Source organism: Homalodisca vitripennis, unplaced genomic scaffold, assembly GCF_021130785.1.
Source record: "Homalodisca vitripennis isolate AUS2020 unplaced genomic scaffold, UT_GWSS_2.1 ScUCBcl_13271;HRSCAF=23428, whole genome shotgun sequence".
Lineage (NCBI taxonomy): Eukaryota > Metazoa > Arthropoda > Insecta > Hemiptera > Cicadellidae > Homalodisca > Homalodisca vitripennis.
Window position 1 is genome coordinate 23,600 of NW_025789469.1, and position 26,427 is coordinate 50,026.

The window sequence follows — 26,427 nt, forward strand, 5'->3', positions numbered from 1 at the left end:
CTGGAAATGCTTGTTGATTGATGGAATGTTAGTTCTGTTACTCAACTACATCGTTTTATAACGTTCTAAGTTCATTGAAAAAAGTTTTTAAGCGTTGGGGACATATAACGGAATCTGACCCCATTAACAATTGATAATCGTTGTAATTTTGTAATTAAACAGTTGTTTTTTTTTCTATCTATGTGTTTGTTTTCTATAAATGTATATTTTTGTGTTCTTCATACTGGTGTGGTCGGTATAATCCCAAAGTACCGAATAATATCCTTAGTAACCTATAAGGTTTTGTATGTTAGGCTAATGCTGAAAAGTGTGTTTTAACCAGTGTTACAGAAAAATTTAATTCATTTACGAACTTTTTATTTTTTATTGCAGGGCTTTCAAATTTTGTACAGTTATAGAGAATTATATGTAGAACTAATAAATACCATTTTCCCACGGATAATTTATTCTTATTTTTGGTAGTTATTGAAGATCAAACTCAATTTTTTAAATTTGTTTTCTTTCTTTTATTTCATAAATAGATCAATCAAATTGGTTTTTTGCTATATAATGGCTTACATTTATTTTTTCACAATGAACAATTTAAATTATAAACATTTTAAGTCTAAAAACAAATCTGTACAGTAATTAGTTCTGAAGATATGATTTTTCTCTCAAACGCTTGAAAAATCGCACATTTTTAATATGCACAGTTTCTTGGAGCATGGCCAGAAACACGCAAAAATTTTCTTTGCACATGTCAAATTTTGTTCTGGTCCTAAAAGGGTTAATATTGAAAAGTAAAAAACCAAAAATTCAAACCGAATTTTGTTGATAGCTAGGCCTTTTAAATTGTAGTGTGGTTTAAGAAGCGGTTTTACATCCAAGAAATTTAGTGGTGAATAATAAACTATCTAGGGTATGTATATTTATTAAATGTAAAAAAATAAAAAACAAAACAGTGTAACATTACATCAAATGTTACTAAGTAACTAAATAGTAAAAAGTATTTAACTTAAATTTTTACTTATATACTTCTAACAGGATTAATCCAATAAAAACTAAACATACTTCTAACAGGATTAATCCAATAAAAACTAAATTAGTTGCTTGACCAATTTAATATATATGTATGTTTTTTCTACAGCCTACTCATAAGAGGTTAAAAATTATTTAAAAAATTTCTATCTTTAACAGTTTTTGCATGGCAGCAATTTTTGTTTATGAGAACCTGGCGATTTTTGGCTTTGCAGACATTAGCATTAAATTGATTATCACTGGATTGGATTATGCTAGAGTTTTCAAGCCAACACAATTCTTTCCAGAAACATCTGTTCTACAATATTTTTTTATTTTTATAGCTCTAAATACAAAGTTTTATTCACAAAATAGCCTCTAATGTATGTTCATCAAAAACACATGCAACTGTGTCATTTATTCTTACTGTAATTAAAGAAAATTTTACTAATAATGTTATCTTCATAAATTGCTGTTTCAGATGTGGTATCTATTAGGTTTTCTGAAATGCCCTTATGTCTAGCTTGGTTTATGTTTAAACATTTTATAGCTTTAACGTTGAAGCTCATAAAAATTAATGTATAACTATACATGTAAGTATATTTTTTTTATATAAACTTCAGAATGATTAGAAGACAACAATATGAAATATTTTATGAACTGAATAGGCTATAACAAATATTTAATCCGGATGAATGCTTGCAAAACATGATAAAGGCCACAAAAAAAGATTCTTATTGACAAACCTAGGGTTGAGGAGGATTGAGATTAAGATAGTAATGGAGAGCAGGTGGGACAAAGATAACAATTTCCCGTCCTTGGACTCGAGATATATGGGTGAGCAGGCTGTGTTATTGCCGTAACGGCTAAAAACAGGAAAGTATCCTGCCATAGCAGTGTCTTGGTGCATTACTGATATATAGACATTATTAAACCCTGGAACTGATCATTTTTCCCCAAAATTGCAGGCACATTTTTGTGATTTTTTAGGAGTTAGGTATTGTTGTAACATCAGGTCATCTATTTTTCAAGTTACAAATATTTTTAATACATTGTCTTTAGAAATACATGCTAATAATGAAACAATAATTAAATATTTAATCCTGTTGAATTTTACTATTTAGAAACAAATTGTTAACATAAACAAATTAGTAAAGAATCAATTCACAGGCAATGTTAAGTTTATTTGAATAAATCGAAAATATTAAAAAGTTTTGTAAATGTAACTAACAAATTATAAACAAATATTTGATTAAAAACCATTTTTTGTACCTTTGAATAACAAATATCTATTAACAACGGTATCAATTTACATTAACGTGACCATGGAAAGGTATGTTCAATTTTTTTCCTGAAAACTACAATTTTTCCTGAAAACAATATTGAAGAAAAAATTTGTCGGCAACAAAAATCAAAGGAGCTACGATTTTTTTAAATCCTCTGAAAAACTCCGTTTTTGACAGTTTCCTATAACTCCGCGTCCGCTCAAACTCAGTATAGCCAGGTTTTAAAAAAAACCGATTATCATACCAACAATGAGAAATTATCGTACTTTCATATAAAATAATCGTACCAAACACATTTAATGAAAAAGTATGTTATGTTTGTATAATAAATTATGTTATAATTAACTTTTGGTTTGTTACTTGTATAAATTTGTCAAAAATCTTTCATGGTACGATAATAACTACCCATCGTGTGTCTTACCGGCGCATAAAATCAATGAAATTATCGTACCCCCACCTGAAACATTAACCCTTTTAATGCCAGACATTTTTTCAGTGACCATGCGAAAAATGCCAGCCTGTTTTCAAAAAGTACATGCGAAGAATGCCAGGCCCTTTTTCCATAATTTGACAACTATTTAAAAAAAATGTATAACTTTATTATTTATTGAAGGAAAATTATCCATTGAGGTGTTGTTTTTTACGTAATAATGTGGAGTGTTGAAATAAAATGAGTATTAAAATTTTTACAAATTTATATAATTTAAATTTGTAAAAAATAAAAAAACAAACAGTTAAAAAAGTGAGTTTGAACATGTAAAAGTACTTTTATTATTAGCCTTAACTAAAAAGTAGTCACTGGCAATTGTACTATATTTGTTAACACACACACATAATTTGAAGAACTTACTTTGAAAAATAGAGAAGTTACAGCATTTTTATCAATAACCTTGTAAAGTCCACATTTTACAGTAAAATTCAATAAGACATATTTTGGTCAGTTTCATTCAAAAATCACTTTATTTACACGTGTTGTTTAGCCCAATGTATAAATTGTTTGTTGAAATAATAAAGAAAGTAGGTTACATAAAATTAAAATTAATTATTTACAATATAGGGTACATAATTTAAAATTTTTTAACACTTGTGTTTGCAGAAGCACAAAGTATGAATCTCCCTCTTTTACTCATGGTCAAATCTATTTACAATAATCACAAAACTAATAATAATATAAACAAACTGAAATAAACAAAAGAAAAGCACGAATAATTCTCATTAAAACATAACCTAGCAACAACGTATTACCACAGCAACCAAAGACGCTCACTGAATGATTGGATGTAAATGAGGTTGAAAACAGCTTATATACGTCATCACATGTTGAGCATAGAGTAAAAAAGATTTTATTGTATCAATAGTAGTAGTGTCTAGATACAGTATGCAAAGTTTAGTGGCATTTGGTCAATAATTAACCCTTTAAGCGTCATGAAAAATTAGACCTGATCTTTGATAAAGTTACAATTTTTTTAAATTTCCAATGTGTAAAGTTAAATTTATTTTCGTTTTCTGTATGTCAAAATAGAGTTATTTAACGGTAAATAAAATTTGTTTTAGCCCTTTTTGGATTTCCTAGTCTAATTTTTAACTTTTGAGAATATCGTAGTATAGCAGTGTAGTTGTCACTAATATTTTTATCATTTATTCAGTAAGTATGGGAATGAAACACAGTTTTTATAGATAAACATATACTATATTACAAACCAATAAAATTTAGAAAAATACAAAAGTAGACAAAGAGTGTTTATTTGGTGGCGGGGCTGTCACAACTGACATTCCGCTCGTCTCCCCCAAGCCACTGTTATCGCGCGTGGACTTTGAACCTTCTTATCGCTCGGCAAACTCTAGGACAGCCTTGCGGGGCTTGAATTATGTTTCTTGCTTTCTGATAACCATCCTTATGACCGTAGTAAAATATTAAAAAGTTTGGGGTTTGACCAAGTAATTGCTCAAGAATTACCAAATCTTCAAATTCCGAATCGTCTGGATTCGCCATTCACTACGAATAATGTGTAAAAAACACTAAATAAATACTGGAAACTGCTGTATATAATATGAATAATTTACTTTAAAAAAGAATAAGACACAACAGAAAAATTAGCGATAACCGAAATACATATGCATGTACCGGACGCTTCTCACTAACAACTGGCTAGATGCCTTGACGGGAGCTCCCACTCCCATTGTAACAGAATTCGAGGCAGGGCAACCCGTCTGTATGTCGCATGACTACTAGAACCATCTAGCAGCAAAATATTCAACTAACATAGCAGTAAGAAAATAAAGAATGCAAAAACGCGGATCCACGGCAATAACGTTTTGAGCTTGTAGTGGCCCTCCGCGGATCCGCGTCAATAACGCTGGAAAAGGTTAAAACTACAATATAACAAAAAACCGGACAAGCGCCCCCCAGTGCACGTCGGCATTTTTTTTCGTAAAAACCTAGTGACGTGCGCTCGTGGCGCACGTCGGCATTAAAAGGGTTAAGGTAAGTGATAAGTTACTGAAATGATGCTGACTAATACGTTAATCCTGTCAATGATGCCTGCCCGCTGCGCAGTGCTACACACTGCTTGCTCTTTTAGAAAAAAAATTAACTCGAGCTTGCAAAAGTCGAATCCCAGATCACGTGATGCCCCTGCTCCTTAACGCAATAATGTCTGAAAGGCATCAATATAATACAATAATATACTTTCCCCCCAGTTAATATGCACCTGTGATAATATAATAATACTTGGCTATAAATGCCCAACCCATGAAAAAAAATCCATTTTCCATGGTCACGCTAATGTAAATAAATACCACAACAAAATCTGCAAAAAACCTCATAATGCACAACTTGTATGCATTATGGGGGTTTAGATTCTATTGGATAAATTCATTTTTTTCTAAAAGGTAACATATGTAGACGTTTGTTATGTAAGATTTTTTTTCTGTGGCAAATTTTTTAATTTTTACAAAAGTAAAAACTGGAAATAAAGATAATCTAATCTTTTTTAAGTAGCAATTTTGTTTTCATCCAAACGTTACTTATATACAAAGTATAAAGCGATTGTAATCAAAACATTTTGTAATGAAAAAGTATTGTAACTGTGTTTTTTACAATATTGAGCCTAGGATCTTTATCTTTAAATTTATGTATATTTTATTTCAAACAAAGTAATATTTGACTTGCTGGCAGAGATCATATTACATCTGTATGTGTTGAAAATAGCTTTGTGGCATTTGTAATTGTAGTCAATGCGTTGAATATCGCTTTAAAGCCAGTTGCAGGGTTAATGTGAATGTGTGATATTGCTAAAAATTATACATAGTTATGATGATGTATCTAAATATAATATATTTATATAATTATAATATCATAAGTATAATATATTATACACATGCTAAGTAAAGGGTTAAAGATGATAAAACTGTATTTTTCTTGTTTTCAGTAAATTTGTTTTGTTGTTATGGTTTAATTATTATTTAGATAAGATGTTTCCTGTCCTAATTGTTTGATGGTTATGGGTTCCTTATTATTTATGAGGTTGTCATATACTAAATTAATTAGTTAATTTCAAACATATGACATTTAATATTTTAGCTGCATTGTTATTGATTAAAGCCGGGTCCGCTTATCATACTCTGCCCATTTCCCTCTTGCATTCTAAAAAAGTCCAGCTAATAATTATTTTGTATAAGATTATAGTAGATCCTTTTTTAATTTATGTAAAAACGTCTTAAATAATTTTAGATATGCAGTATATGAAGTTAGAATTATATTATGCTTTTTAATCTGGTATAAGATATATCTTAAAAGGATAAAGTTGAGCTAAAACAAACCAATAACTTGAAACCTTGTGCCTCGTATAAATTATTGTATGGTTGGTTGCTGTATGCCACTATAGCATTCACAGTTTTATTTGTTCCTTCAGATAAGCTTAGGCTAAAATATTTGTTATGACTAAGATTAAATATTACTTTAGTTATAATAACTTTCTTTAAGTGTAAGCAGATTCTACAATACAATATGAGTATCACACTTTCTATATCATTCTTTTTGATGTAGGTCTTATAATAACCAAAACGGATCAAATAGTCGACCAAGCTATGGCAGCGGAAGACCAGGTGGCAAATTTGGAGGAGGAAGCGGTAGTGGAGGACGGTTTGCTAGCAAAACTGGAGGAGGTGGTGGTGGTGGCAGATTTGGTGGAAACTCTGGCAGAGGAGGCGGTGGTGGGAGTTTCAAGGACAAGCAGCCTGGCGGTGGACTGAGGAAGCCAGAATGGGATTTCAACAGCCTGTCTCCGTTTGCAAAGGACTTCTACAATCCACACCCCAATGTTGTCAACCGACCTTTCAATGAAGTGCAGCATTTTCTTACAAGCAAAGAGATCACCATTAAAGGAAGAGCTCCCAAGCCCATTCAGTTCTTTGAAGAGGCCAACTTTCCAGAGTACATAATGGAAGAAGTCAGGTATGTTTTCAGTAGGCTACATTCATATCTCAATATTGACATTCCACAGATTCTAGTATCACTGAAAAACTAAATCCCCTCTTAATTGCTTTTATCTGCTAGTTTCCTTAGCCACTTCTTTTCTCATTTTTCATGTTATCCATTACGTATTAATCCTAAGTTATCTTTCATTCCATTGAAGCTTTAGGTCCTAAGAAACTGTTCTTCCTTTCTCACATGCTTGGACCACCTCAACCTTAACGTTTCAGCAACTAGTCAAAAGTGTCTTGACTCTCATATTGTAATCAGTATCAAGTAAAAAATTTCAGTGAAACACAGTGAAATTTTCTGTGATCATTTGTGTTAAAAGAACACAAAAAATCCTCCTTTCTATAAAATTAAATAATTTTTTAAAATGTACTTATATGTAGTCTTTTTTATGTAAAACTATGTTTATTGTTAACAGGAAGCAAGGGTTTGACTTCCCCACTGCAATTCAAGCCCAAGGGTGGCCTATTGCGATGAGTGGAATGAACATGGTGGGTGTGGCAAAGACGGGATCAGGGAAGACTTTGGCAGTAAGTAACTTTATTTTCACTGAAAACTGTTAGAATGATATAGTAGTTTAATTGTTTTACACCTCACAAGTCAAATATTTAGACAAATTAAGTATTAATACATGTTTTACTAGAGGGTGAAAATTAATATTTTTGAAGAAAATCTTCATAAAATTGCATGGTGAGATTTATATTAAATACGGTTCATCAAATTCTTAGCAGAAAGAAAATTGATTATAGTGTTTGTTTGCATCATAATTAAAAACAAATTCAATTTGATTTTTAAAGAAACATAGTTTTACTTGTAATGTCTGTTACAGTACGTGCTACCAGCCTGTGTACACATCAACAATCAAGAGCCATTGAAGCGAGGGGATGGTCCCATAGCCTTGGTGTTGGCTCCAACGAGAGAGTTGGCTCAACAGATTCAGACAGTGGCTCGGGACTTTGGCTCTTCGACATTTGTCCGCAGCACTTGCATCTTCGGAGGAGCCCCCAAGGGACCACAGGCTCGCGACCTGATGCGTGGTGTGGAGATTGTGATTGCTACTCCTGGTCGGCTCATAGACTTCCTAGAACAGGGCCAGACCAATCTGAAGCGCTGTACCTACTTGGTGTTGGACGAGGCAGATCGCATGTTGGACATGGGCTTTGAGCCACAGATCCGGAAGATCATTGAACAGATCAGGGTATGTAAATATTTATTTGTGGAGTTGTCAGAAGATGAAATCGTTTCTTTCAAAAGGTCCAAAATAATTAATTGGAAAATGGTTTGATCATCAATAGATCAAAAAGAGGTTTTATTGTTATTTTACCAACAATTTATAATTACCCACGAACAAGTTTTGCAGCCTTTTAGACAAAATCATGACTGGTAATAATTCTCTTAACATCAAACTTTTTTGTTGTTTTGTTTATTTTAAAGAAAAAGAATTCTTAATTAGATAATTGTTTTATAAAATTACTGAATAATTTTACGTAAGAAACCATTGGTTATTTACAATCTTACAGTTCACGAAAATAGAAAGTATTATAAATTTAGATTCAATCATAAACACTTATGATGAAAAACCGTGTAACTAGATTATGAGTAAGTAGTTAATTGATGAAAAGCAAAATGATAGCTTTTTATGTATATTGAGTTTTTTAGAGTTTAAATATGATATTTTGGCTTGTTCTGGGTCCAGGAATAATACTTAAAAAGGATTGGTATAGTTCTGGGCCACCCTGTTTATTATTAATTTCACCATTTCAAGCTGTTGTTAAATAATTTGTAATTTAACAAATATTTATACTATTACTTACTTTATTAACAGCCATTCTTTTGTTACGTATGTGACACTTAGACACATTTATGGTGAAATATAAATAAAGTAAAATTATATAAATACATTTATCACAGTTCAGTGTATAGAAGGTGATTTAATTCAAAAGTATACAAAATTGGGCACAAAAATTTTTATTATTTTCCAAGCAATACATGTTTTTATGGCTGTTACGTTTGTGACATGAAAGGCACTCATCCTTAGAGTGTTAGGTACATAATGGTAAAATTCTGTTAATTTTTCCTTCGATAAAATTTAAAATAAAATTAATTGCATTCCTAATTAATATTTACATACAACTCTTAATTAATCAATGTACCAACATGTTTTGAACACTTGTTAAAAATTGTGATTTGTTGTTACGTATGTGACAGGTTGTTTGTTACGTATGTGACAAGTATAACTAGAGTACCAAGAACACTATTTATGATAAAAATAACAACTTATTCTATGTAAAAGTGATATCCTTACAACTGAACTGAACCAACAAAATAGGTAACTGTTATCAATTCACATAGAAAACGTTACAATAAAACTTAGGTACTAAATTCACATATACTGTATATTAAGGTTCCTTATAACTATTTCTACAATATTAATTTTTAAATAAGTTGGGTACACTTTTGTTCTAAGTAAAACTAACAGAACATAGTCACACTTCTTTAATATGTACAGTTTTTGGAAACTGATAAAGTACACAAACTCAACGGTTTTAATTTTAGGTTGTTCCAACACCCGAATAATGTCTTTAGTAGCCACGAGCCTTTCATCATTTTCATCAATTTTAAACAGTGTAGTATCCTCCCCATACTTTCTCAAGAAAGTGACTACAATATCTTCATTTACTTTGCTCTGGCAAACTGCTACGTAGCGAAATTCTTTCATTTTATTACTTAATAATTTCACTAATACAAAGTCACCAGGATTTGGGTGTTGGACATTTCTATCAGTGTTTGATAATGGGCTCTTCATCTGTCTCCATCTGTGCATTTTCCAGTACTCTCATACTTATCATCATCAGATTCATTACTGTAAGCATCTTCATAGTGTAGCCGTCGTCGGGTTGACAGTTTTTGTAGAATCATATTCTTCATTCTTAATGTCAACTTTAAGCATGAGTGATTTTGATGTCCTGCTAATCAGTATCTTGTGATCACTATATGCTTGAAAGTGGTGCATTGCTTGAATACCAGTTATTTGATGAATTTTACCCCATCTTTCCTCAAGATGTTTTCTATTATGATTTATTTCTTCCTTTGAAACAAACAATAGCCGAATTTCTTTGCATTTTTCCAATGTCACTCTGTAGAAATCTTCTGGGGTATTAACAAAAGCTTTCCGACCCTTTACTGCTCTCCATACAATCCTCTTTACCATCCCTCCGATACCATCTACAGCCCCCTTCCCATGGCTGGAAGCAAAAGAATTCCAGTTCATTGCAATACCAAAGTCTTCCTCTGCAAAACAAATATTTGACATAGTGTACCGGCTTTTAAATTGGCCGGCATAGTTATCAGAAAATATATGTAAAATGTTTTACTTCTGGAGCTATTTGATTAATTTCTTTTACAAGAACTTTTATAAATGTCCAAACAGAGTTATTACAATGCTTCAAATCATCACTAACACAAGCAAAACTATAAACTTTATCATTATGCCAACCTTTTATTTTTTGTACATAAATCAGTCTGGGAGGCTTTAAAATAAACAAATAAATAGATTAACTTGGTAGATAGGCTAGGTTAACTAACTTCCTAAGTTAATTCTTCTTCAAATTGACAGTTTTTGTATCATAACTTAATGTGTCACATACGTAACATTTTGATGTGTCACATACGTAACACAGTTTACTTGCCAAAGAATAATATTTAAAATAAAATAAAAAATATCATATTAACAATCATTAACTTGACCTTACTTTTACAAAATGTTATCCATGTCAAAATTCTAGATGAGATGCAGTTTAAACTTGTTCATGTTTCTTGTTACGTATGTGACACTGTGACATACGTCAGAATTATTTAGAAATAAGGACTTGTTTACTTACCAAGTTTATTTAAATTCAGCTCAAGTTTATGTAAAATGTCCAAGCTTCCTCTCTCTAACCTCAAATCTGAGAAACACTTAATACACTAGGTAAAATCAGCTGTTTTAAAAAACTAGATTATTGTTATTAGTAGACTGTCTCATCAACAGGCAACTTTAACCTAGAATAAAAATAAATATACATCTTCTATTAAACTATTTTCTTTGGATTTGGTAAATTAAAGTATTTTACAACATAAATATGTCTTAAAAACTAACTTTAAAATTTATTTCATTTTTTAACACTGAGGTGTCTGTTATAAAAGAATGGCTGTTAATCAGTTGAAGCCTCTTTGTAATGATATATGGCACACTTATACTATAAAAAATTTGATTTGCTGGTAATTTTATCTCTCAATAGTTAATAAAAAAGTATAATTTGTATTAAAACGTATATAATGTTTTAATATAAAAGGCCTAAAACTATGTTATTTTTGTATAAACTATTCATACTCTGCAATCTTATTATTATTATCATTAATTAATACTAATTCGCTTTTTATGAATACGTTTCATGATAAGTTACAATTGTAGTTTCAATAACATTGGATTTGTTTTGTTTACAGCCGGACAGACAGGTGCTGATGTGGTCGGCGACTTGGCCCAAAGAAGTGCGGAAGTTGGCTGAGGATTTTCTCCACGATTATATCCAGATAAACATCGGCTCCCTGGAACTGTCAGCCAACCACAACATTGTACAAATTGTCAACATTTGTCGAGATACAGAAAAAGATGAGAAGTAAGCACTGTCAATTATTCTACTCACATGTTAGTGTATTATATCTAAAATGTCTGGTATTGTCTGAGCGTTGGCAAGATATATTTTTCAGAGGATTTGAAAGATTATATTTCTGTTTTTCTGTCTATGCGATATCTTGATAACAAATTGATTCATCTTGTATGAAGCTTTATATTTATGTAAGGATCATTCTCACATTGGGATTGAATTTAAACCCCCAATGTTAGGTTTCCAAACGTCTTCATAGGTCACGTAGCGATAAGACTTTGGTAAAATGTGAAACCTGAACTTTGATTCTCTTATACTGCTGTGGCATCAATTTGTGTTTGCCTACGTCTAGTTTTTATTTTCTTGATGTAAGAGTACAAACTTAATCAAAATTGATGCAGTGATAGGTCAGAATTACTTCTAGACCTACTCCCCAGTCATTAACCAAATGTACAATTACATTCATACATCTAATGCATACTATAGCCATTAGATAAACACTCATGTTGTAATTGTTCACATCACCAATTACAACTTATCTTAATACTGCAAACATTTGGTAGGCAGTTTCAGCAAGTTTCAAATACAAAATTATAAAAAAAAATTTACTCGTAACTTAAAATCTACTATTGGACTAGCAAATAATAATTATATTGCAGTAAATTAATGTGGTAATGACACAGTTTACTGGTCTACAGTGAGACATTCAGTTAAGAATATTCTCTTTGTATGTCGGATTGTTTTATTATAAGTGAATCTCTTTTGTTTCAGGTTGAGTACACTGTTACAAGAGCTCAGTGAAGAAGAAGGAAAGACCATTGTATTTGCCGAGACCAAGAGGAAAGTAGACGCGATCACCAGAACAATCCAGCGAGGCGGGTGAGTTGTTCATCTTTTACGGATAGTTTGTTAATTTTGTATGATTACGTTATGTATTAAACATTTTCATTGTGATTTGTAATTGCACATTTCTTCATCTGCCAAAAAAATAATAAAACCATTTCTCAAAATAGAGTTCTGAAGTTTTGTTGGTAGTTTACATAAAAAAAACTCGATAGTATAAATATGTTTGTGACATAAAAATATTGTTTAGTATCAATTTATTTGTGAATTTTATGTTAAAAGTGTAATAAGTAATGTTTTGTTAATTAATAGTCAATAGTCAAACGTCTTTATTCATGAATCATGTACATTGGTGGTACAGTAAATTGTGTCAAAATAAAATATAAACCACACTCAATTAACACAACAATTAACATACAACTAACAATATACATTGTATTAACATACAATTAATTATATTCAATATTATATAGGCTATAATTAGGTACAAAACAAAATAAAGTAACTCAGTTTGCCTAACATTTGTAGCAAAACGTAATGTGTTGTTAAAAATCATTTTTAAATTGAAAGCAGCATTACATATTATTTATAACAAGAAAATAAAGTTTTTCGATCTGTCTAGCTCAGAGTAAATAAAAATAAGCCAGAATACTTCCAAATTTTGAGAATTTGTAATTTATTTTAAAACTTCTGCTCACACAGAAATACATTAATCCATTAGCTCCATAATACAAATTTAAAGTGGGCTTTTAATTTTTTAGGTGGCGTGCAATGGGTATTCATGGAGACAAGAACCAAAATGAAAGAGATTATGTGTTACGAGGTAAGTAGCTGGATAATTTGTTACCAAACTCAAGTGTGGCAGGTGTGTGCTAGAAACGTGTCAACTCTTAGATCTTGTGCCATAGACCTCTTCAGCATTTTGCCATGCTTTTTTCAATCAACAAGAATATATGCCTTGTCTTAATAATGTGTTATACAAGGGCTATTCAGAAAGTAATTATGTTTCACTCTGTAGCCGCTAGGGGCGGGAACTATCCACGGCCATTCTTATGTCAGTGCATTTCTCTGTTCAGCGGACCGTTTTCATTGATTTCTTCAAAAATATTTTGTATGTTTAGATATTGGTTTGTGTATTGTTTGTTTGTTCTCAATGTCAGCCTTTGTTTAAAGGAGCGGTTCTATTTTTGTCAGGTATTGCTTATCTCAAATCTTGTTAAAAGTGTGCTATTTTGAATTTTTTTTTAATTTCTTCTGAGATTTTACCTTTCTAGATCCTGCCTAGTTTATTCATTAAAATACCTGTGCCCCAAGTGAATTCAGATGCTTGTTGGTTATCCCTGTAATGTTGTCTTCTGCATCAATTAGGGCTTGATTAATAGTTTTTTTCTGTCCATAATTCTGAAAATTTACCAGGTAAGACAAATCTGTCCCAAAGTAGGTAATGTTTATACTTGGCAGTTATATCAATGTTATTAACAATGGCTGCCCAATTATAGGATATGTCTAGATTTTGGTAGAGACCATGTTGCCCGAAATAAAGCTTATCTCAATTTTGTTGTAGTGGAATAAAAAGTGTGTAGTTTTTAATGCCAACTTTGAATGATGTTATTCTGGACTGTAAAAAAAGACGTCATTGATGATAGCTTTGTCCCATTGCTATTGTCCAAGTTGGAAGCATGTGCACAGTGTTGTATGTTTGCAGATGTCCTGGTTATAAAAAATATAAACAGCTTTTTAATTATAGTCTTGTCTGGTTTGAATTAAACCAAACAACTCTTGAATTTAAAAGAGGAAAGTACATTTCTAATGCAAACTCATCGTTGTGCACTCAGTTTTTATTTTGAAGTAATTAAAAGTTTTTTATTTTGAAGTAATTAAATGTAGTATGTTTTCCAACTTAAATCACTATTTAAGTTGAAAAACTACCCCCCACTAGTTTTTTTTTACCAACTGGAAATGATGTTCCAACTAAGAACAGAATATTTACGTTTGCCAGTTAGCCTACAGTTCACGTTTTAGTAACTAAATAATGCTAATTGTATACTCATGTTCTGTTGCAGAGTTCCGTAAATCATCAGCGGGAATTCTGGTGGCAACTGACGTTGCTGCCCGAGGTCTAGGTACGTACACAAGTCCTGTTAACGGACGTGCGAGGCTGCTGGGGAGATGGAAGACTGGTTTGATGCCAAATAAACTCAGAAAACTGAGCTATAACGTGTAAGGTGGCCAAACTTCACCCATATCTTCGTAAGCACATCAATGTTACTCATCTTTTCAAGTTTTATAGTGTTACTTATTGGTATGTCCATTCCATCATCTTGGGCACCGGCCTACTAGGGTGAATCCTTTTTATGTTATTTTGTTCCATGTTTTACAACATATCAAGATAATTTCAAGTATCTCTAGCCGTATCTAGAGTATAACATCTGTTATCCCGGATATATTTTTACTGAGAAAAGTTCACTTTATTTTGACATTTCCTAAGTTTAATCATTTATATAGTGCAAAATACTACTTGCAAAGGGTTAACATTTTTTACCAAAATATACAGCATTCAGACAAATGAAAATATTGTTCTGGCAATTAATTTATCGGTTTACATTTGAATCAAACATAAAAAATGTCTTATGAACCAATATAGGTTTCAGGCACAGAAAGTTTTGAATTTCAAGGTTTATTATTTATTTTCAAACCGTTTCTGATGTTAAAAACCAAAAATATAATGCTTAACAAACATCTCGGAAACATTGGATTGGAAATTAAATTGCTTCATTTAATTAGTGTAGTCTGAAAATATATTACCAGTATATACAATTTTGTCACAACCTGTATTTCTTGATGTTGTGGAATTACCTTAAATAGTTGTATAAACATGTCATGCATTCATCATGTACACCCTTATTTAGATCGAAGGGTAACTAGAAGAGGATTGTACTCGTGTACTGTAGGCCTTGGATGTTGCCGAAGGTGGACATGGCATCCACAACTTGAAAGGTGAAGTGACACGGTTAGTGGTTGATGTGTTGTGTGGATAAATACCTTCCGGAGGTAGTTGGGTAATGTGCGGCTTTGGCATCAACGTCTCTCCTGGCCAACGCACGACCGCCCTTGCTCCTTGCTCGTGAGGGTACTTTGGTTCAGGTAACGCTCTTCACCACCTTGTAACCTTAGCTGATGATGTTGGGTTGTCATTATTTTAAGGCCAAAACAGATGTGTGCACTCGAGTCATGAAGAAATGTTGCTTGAAAATGTCTATTATTAATATTTCTATATTTAGTCGATAACTATACTGTGATTATAAAATTATTTTTAATCCAGGACACTATTTTTAATGAGACTGTCGCAAGAGTAAAGGTTAATAGAAACACAGTGTACTTTATTTTGAGTGTATTATGTTATCGTCCTAGTTAACTTTAATTTTTAAGGAATTATAGAAATAAGTTAATAAATCATTATAAATTATGACAATTAGTCTTACTAAGGAAAGGTGAAAGGGCGTGGGTGTTTACAATAGGCAGTATTTATATTCTCATTGCAGAAATGGGTTTATATAAATTTCTGTCTCTTCTTAAATTGTTTTAAATAAAATTTTATTAAAAAAGATTAAAATTTTGCTTATACATTGTTTCTTGAGTAAATTTTCAACAAAAATCGATAAAAAATATAAAAAAATAATTTTTTGTAAAATAGTTATTTTGCAATAAATCTTGTCTCAAACAATTGTATTATGGAAAAAGTTGTACTTTTAGAAATATTCAAAAAAGTTTAGAAAATTTTGTGATTGTTAGTTTATAATGGCTTATAACTAAAAGACAACAAGAATATAAGATTTACTTGGGCCAAAACCTAACTGGCACATTCCTGATAGGACAGAAATTTAAGTATTGAAACAGCTGTACTATAACACATTACTATGAGGAATGGCCACTTTTGTTATTTATATTTGTCAACTTTGTGTCGTCAGGAGTATAACTTAGTTTATTACTCCTGAAAGTAATTTATAAAAAAAATCTGAAATAGAAACGGAAAAATAACTTAAAGGGATCAACTTACATTTGAATTCATGTTCTGTGCGCACCTTTTAGTCTTTTTCTGAATAAATCTTACCAGTTTCATGTCCTGTTATTTCATTATTTTGCTGTTATAATGGTATGAAGTCAATGTAATTTATAGAAAGAGGAAATTCTAATTGCATCTATAAATATTTTTGATTTTGGCCTTGACAATGTACATGAATGACAGTTCAACATTAGGCATTGCCAGGTTGGAATTCAATGCTCAGCTGTACACTTGTATTTTAGATGTTGACGATGTGAAGTACGTTATCAACTATGACTACCCCAACTCGTCAGAGGACTACATCCACCGTATCGGACGCACGGGGCGGTCCGACCAGACAGGCACGGCGTACACATTCTTCACACCGAACAACTCCCGCCAAGCCAAGGACCTTGTCAACGTCTTGCAGGAGGCGAGACAGGAGGTGGACCCAGAACTCAACAAGATGGCGATGCGAGGTGGAGGTGGCGGAGGCAACTGGAGAGGTGAGAAATGACACATGTTTTTTGTGTAGATGAGATGTAGATCCAGGACAATATGCAATAGGAGGCTACTTGTAGCACATGAAGACGTTACTTCATTTCCAGAGTGTTTTTCATTTATTACATATTTGACACATTAATAGACACATGGTTTACTTCATTTCCAGAGTGTTTTTCATTTATTACATATTTGACACATTAATAGACACATGGTTTACTTCATTTCCAGAGTGTTTTTCATTTATTACATATTTGACACATTAATAGACACATGTTTACTTCATTTCCAGAGTGTTTTTCATTTATTACATATTTGACACATTAATAGACACATGGTTTACTTCATTTCCAGAGTGTTTTTCATTTATTACATATTTGACACATTAATAGACACATGGTTTGTCCAGTGGTGCTGACTTCTGGATAACCAAACATTTAACCCTTGGAACACCGCTGATAAATCCATTGATTTCCCTATAATGTCAAGACACCTATAAAATATATTTTCCTTTAAGTTCAGAGCTAGTTTTTGTATAAATATGCTGAAAGAGGTAAATGCAAAAATATTAAACATAAAAATTTTAGTTAAAATTGCCATATTTATTGATTAAAATCTAAAAATATCAATTTACTATACTGTGTGTGTGTTTGTTTGTTCAAATTCTTGGTACAAACTAATAGAACTGATAAATTATATAAAGTACTAGAATTATTAGAGCATTTCCTTATCTAAGGTTTCACAGATAAGGTCTATCATCTTATCTTATCATCTGGCCAGATAATGGATATATTTGGCTATAAGTCTTCAAAACAGATGAGCAGGTGGATGGCTAGACAAAGGGCATCCCCCCCACTGAAGTGAATGTGGGCTATAAATACTTCCTTATCAACTGATAAGCAAGAGCATGCACCTGCCATTTGAAGGTGAATTTAAAAAACTCTCCAAGAGACAAAATGTGTAATATGGGATATTCCCTGTTTGGGTGTTTGGATATACTCGGTGGCGGCGTAGAGCTCTCAATTGTATTAGGTGCTCCGTCGTCAGCCGGCCGGCTCGAGGAATCGTAAAAACGCGCCTTTTTAGGCGAAACCGTCCGGCGGGGATGCGACAAACCACACCAACGGTCCTCACCACAACGAGGTGCACAGCCGCGAGTTTTGTGTTTTGGTCCTAGTCTACCATTCTGATATATCCGTGAGAAGGGTTAAAAACATCCATAAAGTGCTGAAAATTTAGAGGTACAAACGGGTAAATAAAACTTAATTAAAAAGATTCTTATAAGTTTTTTTTCCCCGTCTCTGATAGATGTGTAACATTATTAGTGTTTGGATGCAACGTGCAGGGAAACTGTACGACGTGACATCTTTACTATTTGTATTTATTCTACAATACACGACACGACATGACATTTGGAAACTTCATTTCCGAATTCAACTAAAAGGTTAAAACTGAACACAAAAAATTGAAAACCTCATTTCCAAATTTAACCAATCACCAAATCCCTATGAGGCCTGGAGCGAGTTGTAATATTATACAAGCAAATGTACACAAACCGGGTTGAGTTTCTTTGTGAAGTTATCTTTAAATTTGAAATATTTTTAATTCCATATTCTCAGGAATACATGATTATCCCAATTAAGTTCTGTAAAATAATATTTACGTTTATAAAATAATCAAATTTATAATTTATTATTTTCGTAAACGGTAAAAAAAGATAGCGACACATAAAAAGATTGTTGATCTTAACACGGGTAAGCTTTTAAAACCTAACAAAAAACCATTTCCAACTCTTGTATAGTTAATAAAGTTCTTAACTTAAAAGATAAATCTCCCAATTGATATTAAAATATTTCTATGTTTCCATGAAGTCATCAGTAGACATTTAATTTTGTTCCTGCAACCTGTTAGGCCCAAAGAAGCTCTCAACGTTTTCGACTAGAAGTTTAGCGTTAACACTCTTTATCTGCTATGTGCTGACTTCGAACGTTTTTACATGTATTTTATATAATTTGTTTTAAAATTATGTAAGTGTTAAACCTGACAGTAAAAAACCAAGTTAAAATGTTATTCTTATCTTTTATTTTCTTGCAGTATAAGAAGTTTTACAGCATATAATGTTAATATACACATTTTTTTACAATATAAAGGATTATAAAAATTTGCCAATAAATAACGAAGTTATGAGATTTTATAATAACCACATGCAAATTGCAAAAGTGTTATGCCACTTTCGAATAACATCTGTAAACATACCCTTGGCGTTTCAAAAAAGATTTGGAAAATTTTATCAAACGTGCAGTGTACTACGCAAAATAGCGAATTGTTATGATAACCAGTTTCAAATCAGTAGCAGAAGCCAAGAACTGGGATGCTACAGGTCAGGGAAGTCAGGGGAAAAAACAGGACTGGAAATCAGGAAAAGTCAGGGAATTTCGACGTTGGTCAGGGAAAAATATAAAATCCCTTTACACAAATAAACTTACTGCCGCTGCGCCGAGTCCAAGCCTGCAGACAATGCGGCGCATGAAGCAGGCAGCCAAGGCGGCTCGGCTGGCCCGGCCCGGCCGGTGCGACAGACTCGCCTACTTACCTGACAATTTTGTGATTTTAAAAGTTGATGTTTAAGTTATGTACCTTCTTTAGCTCTGTAATTTCTATGTGCTACTAATTACTTATGGTGCAGTGTTCTAAAGTATTTTACTTCTGTGTTGTAAAAGATCATTTAAGTCAATCTTTTTGTACGTATTAAACTGTGTTCACTTTATTTTTTGCTTTTTTATATTTGCCACCCTGTTAGCCTTAACACCGCTTTTTTCCACCCATTAATTGCCAAAAACCCTGGGGATTGCGTCGAAAAAAGTCAGGGAAATATGAAAAATTTGGTCTGGAAATCAGGGAAAAGTCAGGAATTTCATTATTGGACTCCTGTAGCAATCTAAAAGAACAATGAATAGAGCGCAGTGTCGTTTTACTTTTAAACTTGCTATAGTTTGTGAGAGATGACTAAAACCTTTGATTGCATCACTTTTACTGCACTACATGTTCTGCAATACGTGCGGTATGGGGTTAAAAATAATATTAACTCATAAATAATAAAACTATTAAAGAAAATAGTGTTATTAAAGAATGGTTAACTATGTGCTTACTCTAAACTTCCAGTTCCTGCTGTATAGATATACCATGTATGCGATATTAGCCCCCACCATCATATTAGCAGTATTCACCTACGGTGCTGGCAAGATTTTCTTTGAATATATTAAATTTTGTGAGTAATTAATATGATTTTATATTTATGTTTTTTAGGTAACAACAAATGGGGCTACCAGCGCAACAGAAACTTTGGAGGCTCTAACTCACACAAGAAGTTCAATGGTAAGCAGAATTAAATTCTTTAGTCTATTTAGCACTGAGTAAAAAAATATACAGTAGTGGTCATTTTTAGTGGCCTACGGCCTGTTATGGACAAGAGTTTAAACTGGTGAACAATGACAGTTGCAGGGTAGTCGTTTTAACACATACAGGGTGAATAAAAACTGTACCTAGAACAATTTATTTATTTTTAAGCATCACATTACATCCTAATTTTATTACAGGTGATTCCTCATGAAACTTAACAAGGCTAAACTAAATTAAAATCCTTAAAACATAGATTAAGATCAAATAACGAAGAATATAAAAATGAAACGACAATTTTAAAATTGAAACATTAAAAATTATGAATTATATTAAGAGCTGTATATTAATAATCTACAGTATTTTGAGGTAAACAATACAATAGAACAATAAATTAAAATACGTAAAATATAAATCATATATAAAACCGCAATTAGTATTAGTCTTATTAATTATATTAAGAATATCACATTTTCTTATTGGTATTGTAAAAATTCTTTTAAAGAATAGAATGCACTTTGCTCAAGCTACTGACCTAGATTTTTTTTTAAATTTCCTTGGGCAAGAAATGTCTCGGAGATGCATAGGTAACTTGTACACTTTCAGCCCCAACTTGTGTTTGGCTGTGAACTTGGATTCTCCATGAAAAACCAAGCTGAGTGTACCTCTGAAGAATGGAAAACTACTTTTTCATTCGTATCACAAGATTGCCCCTGTACCAAAATACCAAATTTTAGTCCCAACATTAAAATATTAAATTTAAACCCCTGTCAAGTTGTTCCATATTGTTTTTAAAGGTTTTGTGAAAAAAACCAGTGAAGTTAAGAGATCACTATCTCAAGTCAGTAAAAAATTGACCTATTTGAAATTATTCTAGAGAGTCTGAGAACATGTAACAATTCTTTAATTACAAAAAGTTGGTTCACCTCTACATTCATCACCTGTCCACTTTGTTATAGGAATTTCATGAAGGTTTTGCACAGCTTATGTCAGCAGCTGGGAAAACATTTGTAAATGTTGTTATTATGTGGGGTAAAAACGTGTAATTGTTCCCACATTGTAATTATGGTGTTTAATTACCCAGACATAATTAATGAGAGGAAACGGTATTACCCGTACAATCACAATATTGACTGAATATGGCTAAAATAACGATAAACTTGTAATGATCTGCAGCCACAATTCACTTCTTTCCAGAATCACCATCTTTTAATTTTTAAATTGATGACATCAATGCCTGCTGTAAATGATGTACGTGTTTATGTTTCAGAATACTAACTGAAGACCAGTGGGAACCAAAGTCTCTACGCTCTCCATCTCTCTTATTGTGATAACATAAAGTAATTCATTGTCTTTTGTATTGTGCTACAACCACGGATGTAATTTTATTTATTACTCGTCACAGACTAGTAAAGTTAGATTTTTTTTCCCATTCGGTCCTGTTACTTCATCTCAACAACACTTGTTACTGAATACCATGTGTCGTTCAGTAATGATTGTTATTGGTGTAAATATTTAACATAGCATTCAAGTTAAGTACCTGGCTACTTAAGCCCTTATTGTGTGACTCGTAGGGCAAATTTCCAGCTCACCCCCTCACCACTAAGTCTTGTTCAGTATTATGTGTAAAATGAGTATATTTGCACTTCCCTGAGATTTTTTTATACACAGTGGTTTTAGCATTTCGTAATGTTAAAGAAGATTCCTTTTATATTTTAATGATTGTTATAAGTGTATCCTGTTTTGAGTTTTTAATTCGGAGAAGACCGAAACTTACTTTGTAATTTTGATTATTTAATAATGATAAGAAAAAGTGTAAATTAAAAAAAAAGTTGAAAAAAACATGTTGTTTCATTTTTAATCCTTTTATTTGTTTCAAGAAGAGGTCAATCTATTTTTGCTATAAACTCCTATTTTCTAGGTGGTACATCTGACAGAATGGGCATCCGACAGGACAACCGTGAATGTAATGTACGAGGAATCTCCTTGTAGATGTAGGAAAAACCAAAAACAATATTTCCGTGCCTAAACGCTTACTATAACGACTTGGATTGTAGACATTAATATTCCAGAGTATTAATATTTAAATTATCAATGAGACATCCAAGACGATATAAAATATTTTTCTGATTAGTAAGCTCCTAGTGAATATTCAGTACAATTTATTACTAAATTGGTTAACTATTAAATATTATCTGGTTTATCTAAAATAAAAATCACAGTTCTAAATAAAAACAATGGATTTATTTTAAACTAGCAAATTAATAAGTTTAAACGTTTCAGAATTTTCATCACTCTATTTTCCACAAAGCATTGACAAACCGTTTAGTAAATTTAAAAGTTCCTTTGGCAAGAAATAGAAATATTAATCAAATATATCAAACTAAAAATTAGAGCTCTCTTCTAAAATAAAAATCAAATACCACTTGGAAATAACTAAAATAAAAAAGTTCACTTCTAAGTACACTCACAATTGAAAGAATAAAATTTTAAACTTCTCTTTAACACTACTTGAACCTTAACTTTCAAGTCTTTGCAATTCAGATTAGAAACTTTCTCAAATAATTATTAAAGTTCAATTAATTACCAATTAATAATTCACAATAAAACAGATCCAATTAAATATTAATAAATTACTACTTTTTCAAATTTCAATTAACCCTTTGCACGCCAAGTAATTACATATATGTTTTGCCCTAGCGCCAAATTACTGAATATTTAATTTTTTTGAAAACTGTAAAGCTATTTTTTTATTTGTTTAAGTAATTGATTTAAAGAATAAAAAAACCATAAAATGCTTTTTATGGGCAATTTTTTAAAATGAAATATAAATATAGATATTTTTCTATTTTAAGGACCAGTAGGTATGAAATGAACAAAAACGTTATTTTGATAAAACTGTTTAATTTTTACAAACGTATACCGGTACATGAAGTAGATATGATGTGTGATAAAGTAAATAAATACACATTTTGGAAAACTGTTTTTCTGTTTTTTTTTTTTACGAATAATCGTCCAAAGTATGTAACCCCAAGAACGAAATCGTCAAAAGTCCGGATCAGACGTGTTAGCCATAATTATGGCTATATTCCACAAGTTACGTCAAAATAATAAATAATAGTTATTACTATGGTAATAATTTTAATAGTTCACAAGCACTAAACGTTATATAAACTAATAAAACTGTAAAAACATAAACTGTCAGTGAGCAGGAACACTAAGACATAGAACTTCACGAAATGGCGGCGAGTATAATCGCTTTGGGCGTTTTCGAGAAGTAACGGGAAGCAAACATGAATAGAAAGAAACAGCTGTTACCGATCGATATTCCTCTTCAAACGTTCAGTGGCACGTTAGCTAATGCACTAGGCAGCAAAAGTGACTTTCTCTGCCATCTAGCGGCAAATTCGACAACTATTAAACTATCTAATGTTGTAAAATGTAGTTCGCGATATAACTCGCTATGGGCCGCTGTACGGACTTTTTATGCATGCGAAATAACTCGCTTATGGCGTGCAAAGGGTTAAAGTTATTAAAAAAGTTCAATTTTAATTCACTTTTCTTGCAAGTATGAACCAAATGCAACTTGTATGATTATATTGTTCATCGAGAATCAGTTATTTCAGATTGCTCTGTAGTTTCTATAAATTTAATTTTTTCCTATAAAAAAGACAAAATTAATTATATTAGATCAGGAAGACTATTTCAATAAAACGTACAATAAATTTGGTGCTTACCTCAAAATCCCTTGTGGAAAAAAAAAATATAAAAAACACGGCGCGCTGTAATTAACTTAACTCACAAGTGGTTTACTACATTGTGTTGTGTAATAGTGGAATCCCGTACAGTAAAAATCTCATATGATTAGTTTTCCTAACTGATCATTTCAGTTTAGTGTGATTGCTCTTTACATATATTCTCTTTGGTCTTCTGATTATTGGTCAAAAAAGTAAGGGGTGACATTAGTTTATGTCCAAATCCTGATTGAGCTAAATTGTCGAATTCCCACAATATTTCAGTCTCTAAATGCTACGTAATAAAAACATGATTTGGACAGCTTCTTGAATCAGGATTTGACGATTCTCAAACAAATTTTTTATACCATGTCATTCTTAAAGATTGACTGTGCTACAGGGTGTGCATACAGCAAGTGGTTAAAACAACTTGCTCAAACTAGAGGCTAATACGAAGTATTTAAGATCCAGTAATTGGGTTATGTTATTACAATCACATTTTGGGGACAACTGTAGAAAAATGCTGTCTAGTGTAGATAACTGACATTTATTAAATTTTTGTAGCATAGCTGTAATGGTCGGGACCCACACATGGCACGGAAAGTCATTTACACCAGAGAAGGGTGGTAAAGGCAAAAAATTAAACCGGGAAATTAGTTAAAATTGGGCAATACTATTGACAAAAATAATAATTTACTATACTGTGACTGATCTAAATTCAAATTCTTGATACAAACTAATAAAAGTGATAAAGTATAAACTACTAGTCATTACAGCATTTCCCTTATCTAAGGTTTCACAGGTCTATCATCTGGGCAGATAATGGATATATTTGGTTATGGCTCTGTTGAAGCAAAAAATAGAGCAGGTGGACTGAGCTAGACAAAGGGCAACCCCCCCCTCTGGAGTGAGTGTAGTCTATAAATACTTCCCTTATCAACAGTGATAAGCAAGGAGCATGTACCTGCCATTTTAAAGGTCTTTTGTGAACTAAAAAAAACTAAGAGACACAATGTGTAATAATATCCCAATACTCCTGTTTGGCATTTTGGTCAAAGTCTACCATTCTAGCTGGAAAGGTTAAAGGTTGATTAAGACCAAAATAAATGTACAAGATTAGTAGTACAAGTGTACTGTTTATGGGTACACCCACCCTGGGCAGTAAAAATTAGGAAGAAAAATATCTTGAAGTTAAACACATTCGTTTTCTTTATGTTGTCAAGATGTCTAGAGGTACTTTTCGGCTTCAAATTCATAGTAACAACTTTTCATTAGTAATTGGAATTGTAAAATATACAAAAATGTTTGTTTTAACATTTTTAATTTTTAAAATAGTTTAAATTTAAAATTCTTTGTTTCTTGAAATATTTAACCTCAATAATTATAAATGTGTCTATAGTACTTCAAATTTGACTAACTATTAACATGTTCCTTCTTGTTTTTTGTTCTCTTAAGATAAGTTGAGAAACCTATCATTGCACTTAATAGTCCAAAAAGGACCTTCGTGTTTGCTTTCGAAGTGAATAACTATTCAGGATGGGTATTGTTGGGTTAGAGCCTGCCTCCTGTTGAGAACCATGATGAGGTGTAGTGGGTACTTATATCTATATCTGTCATCACCTTGAAATAAGGGGAAGCTAGTTCTGCACCAGCCACTCCAATCAAAGCAGACAGGGTAATATGTTCGAGCTAGGCTGCCTTTAAGACAATGGCTAAACGCACATTGGAGGAGCAAACTGTCACAAATCAATTTGCTCCTACAATTTTGTCAAACACTTGTCCATGTGTATGAAATGGGCCACCGCGCACGGAGGGAGCACCTGGGTCGAGACCACGTGAGCCACTTGAAACAGTCAGATGCCTAAATTTGATGTTTCACAACAACTGTAGAAAGCAAAAATGTTCGCCCATGCGCCCTTTGGTGGATTAAACTAGGTTGATTTACAACCTAACTTTGCTTTACATCTCTATTCAAAATGTGTCTGTTACAAGCTATCCAGTCACTGGAGGAGCAAACTGACAAAATGGCTCGTAGACTCCTTGCCAATGGTTTGCTCTTCTAATGTGTTTCCAGCATCCATACATGTTCCTTTTTATTTTACCGTGACTGCGCCAATCTAGAGCTTGGTGTTTTTTGTTGTTTGGCTATGCTAACTCATGCTTTCATATAAACAAAATCGATTTAGAGGTCTTTGAAATCAGAGCAGACAGTTATCATAAAAGATAAAGAGGAACTGGTCAAAGAAATAGAAGGATTGAAATGGATAACAATTTAAGAAATTTTACACCTCAAATTGACTTTTAAAATATTATTTAAGAGGAACACATGGGGTGAAGGCTACTCAAACATAACTCCAAAAATTGCTTATTCTTCCAGTCCTGTCTGTTTCTTTTAAGAAACACTATGTCTAACATAAATTTAAGTACCATATCAATTAACCATCAAAGAGCATAACAATTTCATTTAACATGATCAATACATTCGCAGCCAAAAATTATT

General features: G+C 32.1%; 1 protein-coding gene across 1 annotated transcript; it reads left to right on the forward strand.

The window, feature by feature from the left end:
* Positions 1–1,775: 1,775 nt before the first annotated feature.
* LOC124375107 (ATP-dependent RNA helicase p62-like) lies at positions 1,776–21,929 on the forward strand. The gene is made up of 11 exons (XM_046833219.1): positions 1,776–1,855; positions 6,331–6,738; positions 7,184–7,295; positions 7,595–7,963; positions 11,251–11,423; positions 12,183–12,290; positions 13,016–13,077; positions 14,318–14,377; positions 16,560–16,802; positions 20,104–20,172; positions 21,464–21,929. The coding sequence occupies exons 1-11, from the start codon at positions 1,776–1,778 to the stop codon at positions 21,469–21,471; spliced, it is 1,692 nt and encodes a 563-aa protein (XP_046689175.1). The 3' UTR covers positions 21,472–21,929.
* Positions 21,930–26,427: the final 4,498 nt, after the last annotated feature.

Excerpts from the sequence above, each read along its gene's own strand:
- LOC124375107 (XM_046833219.1), top strand. The coding sequence starts at position 1,776 with ATGGAGAGCAGGTGGGACAAAGATAACAATTTCCCGTCCTTGGACTCG. Across the intron at positions 7,296-7,594 it reads GATCAGGGAAGACTTTGGCA|TACGTGCTACCAGCCTGTGT; the intron begins GTAAGTAACTTT and ends TGTCTGTTACAG. Across the intron at positions 7,964-11,250 it reads AGATCATTGAACAGATCAGG|CCGGACAGACAGGTGCTGAT; the intron begins GTATGTAAATAT and ends TTTTGTTTACAG.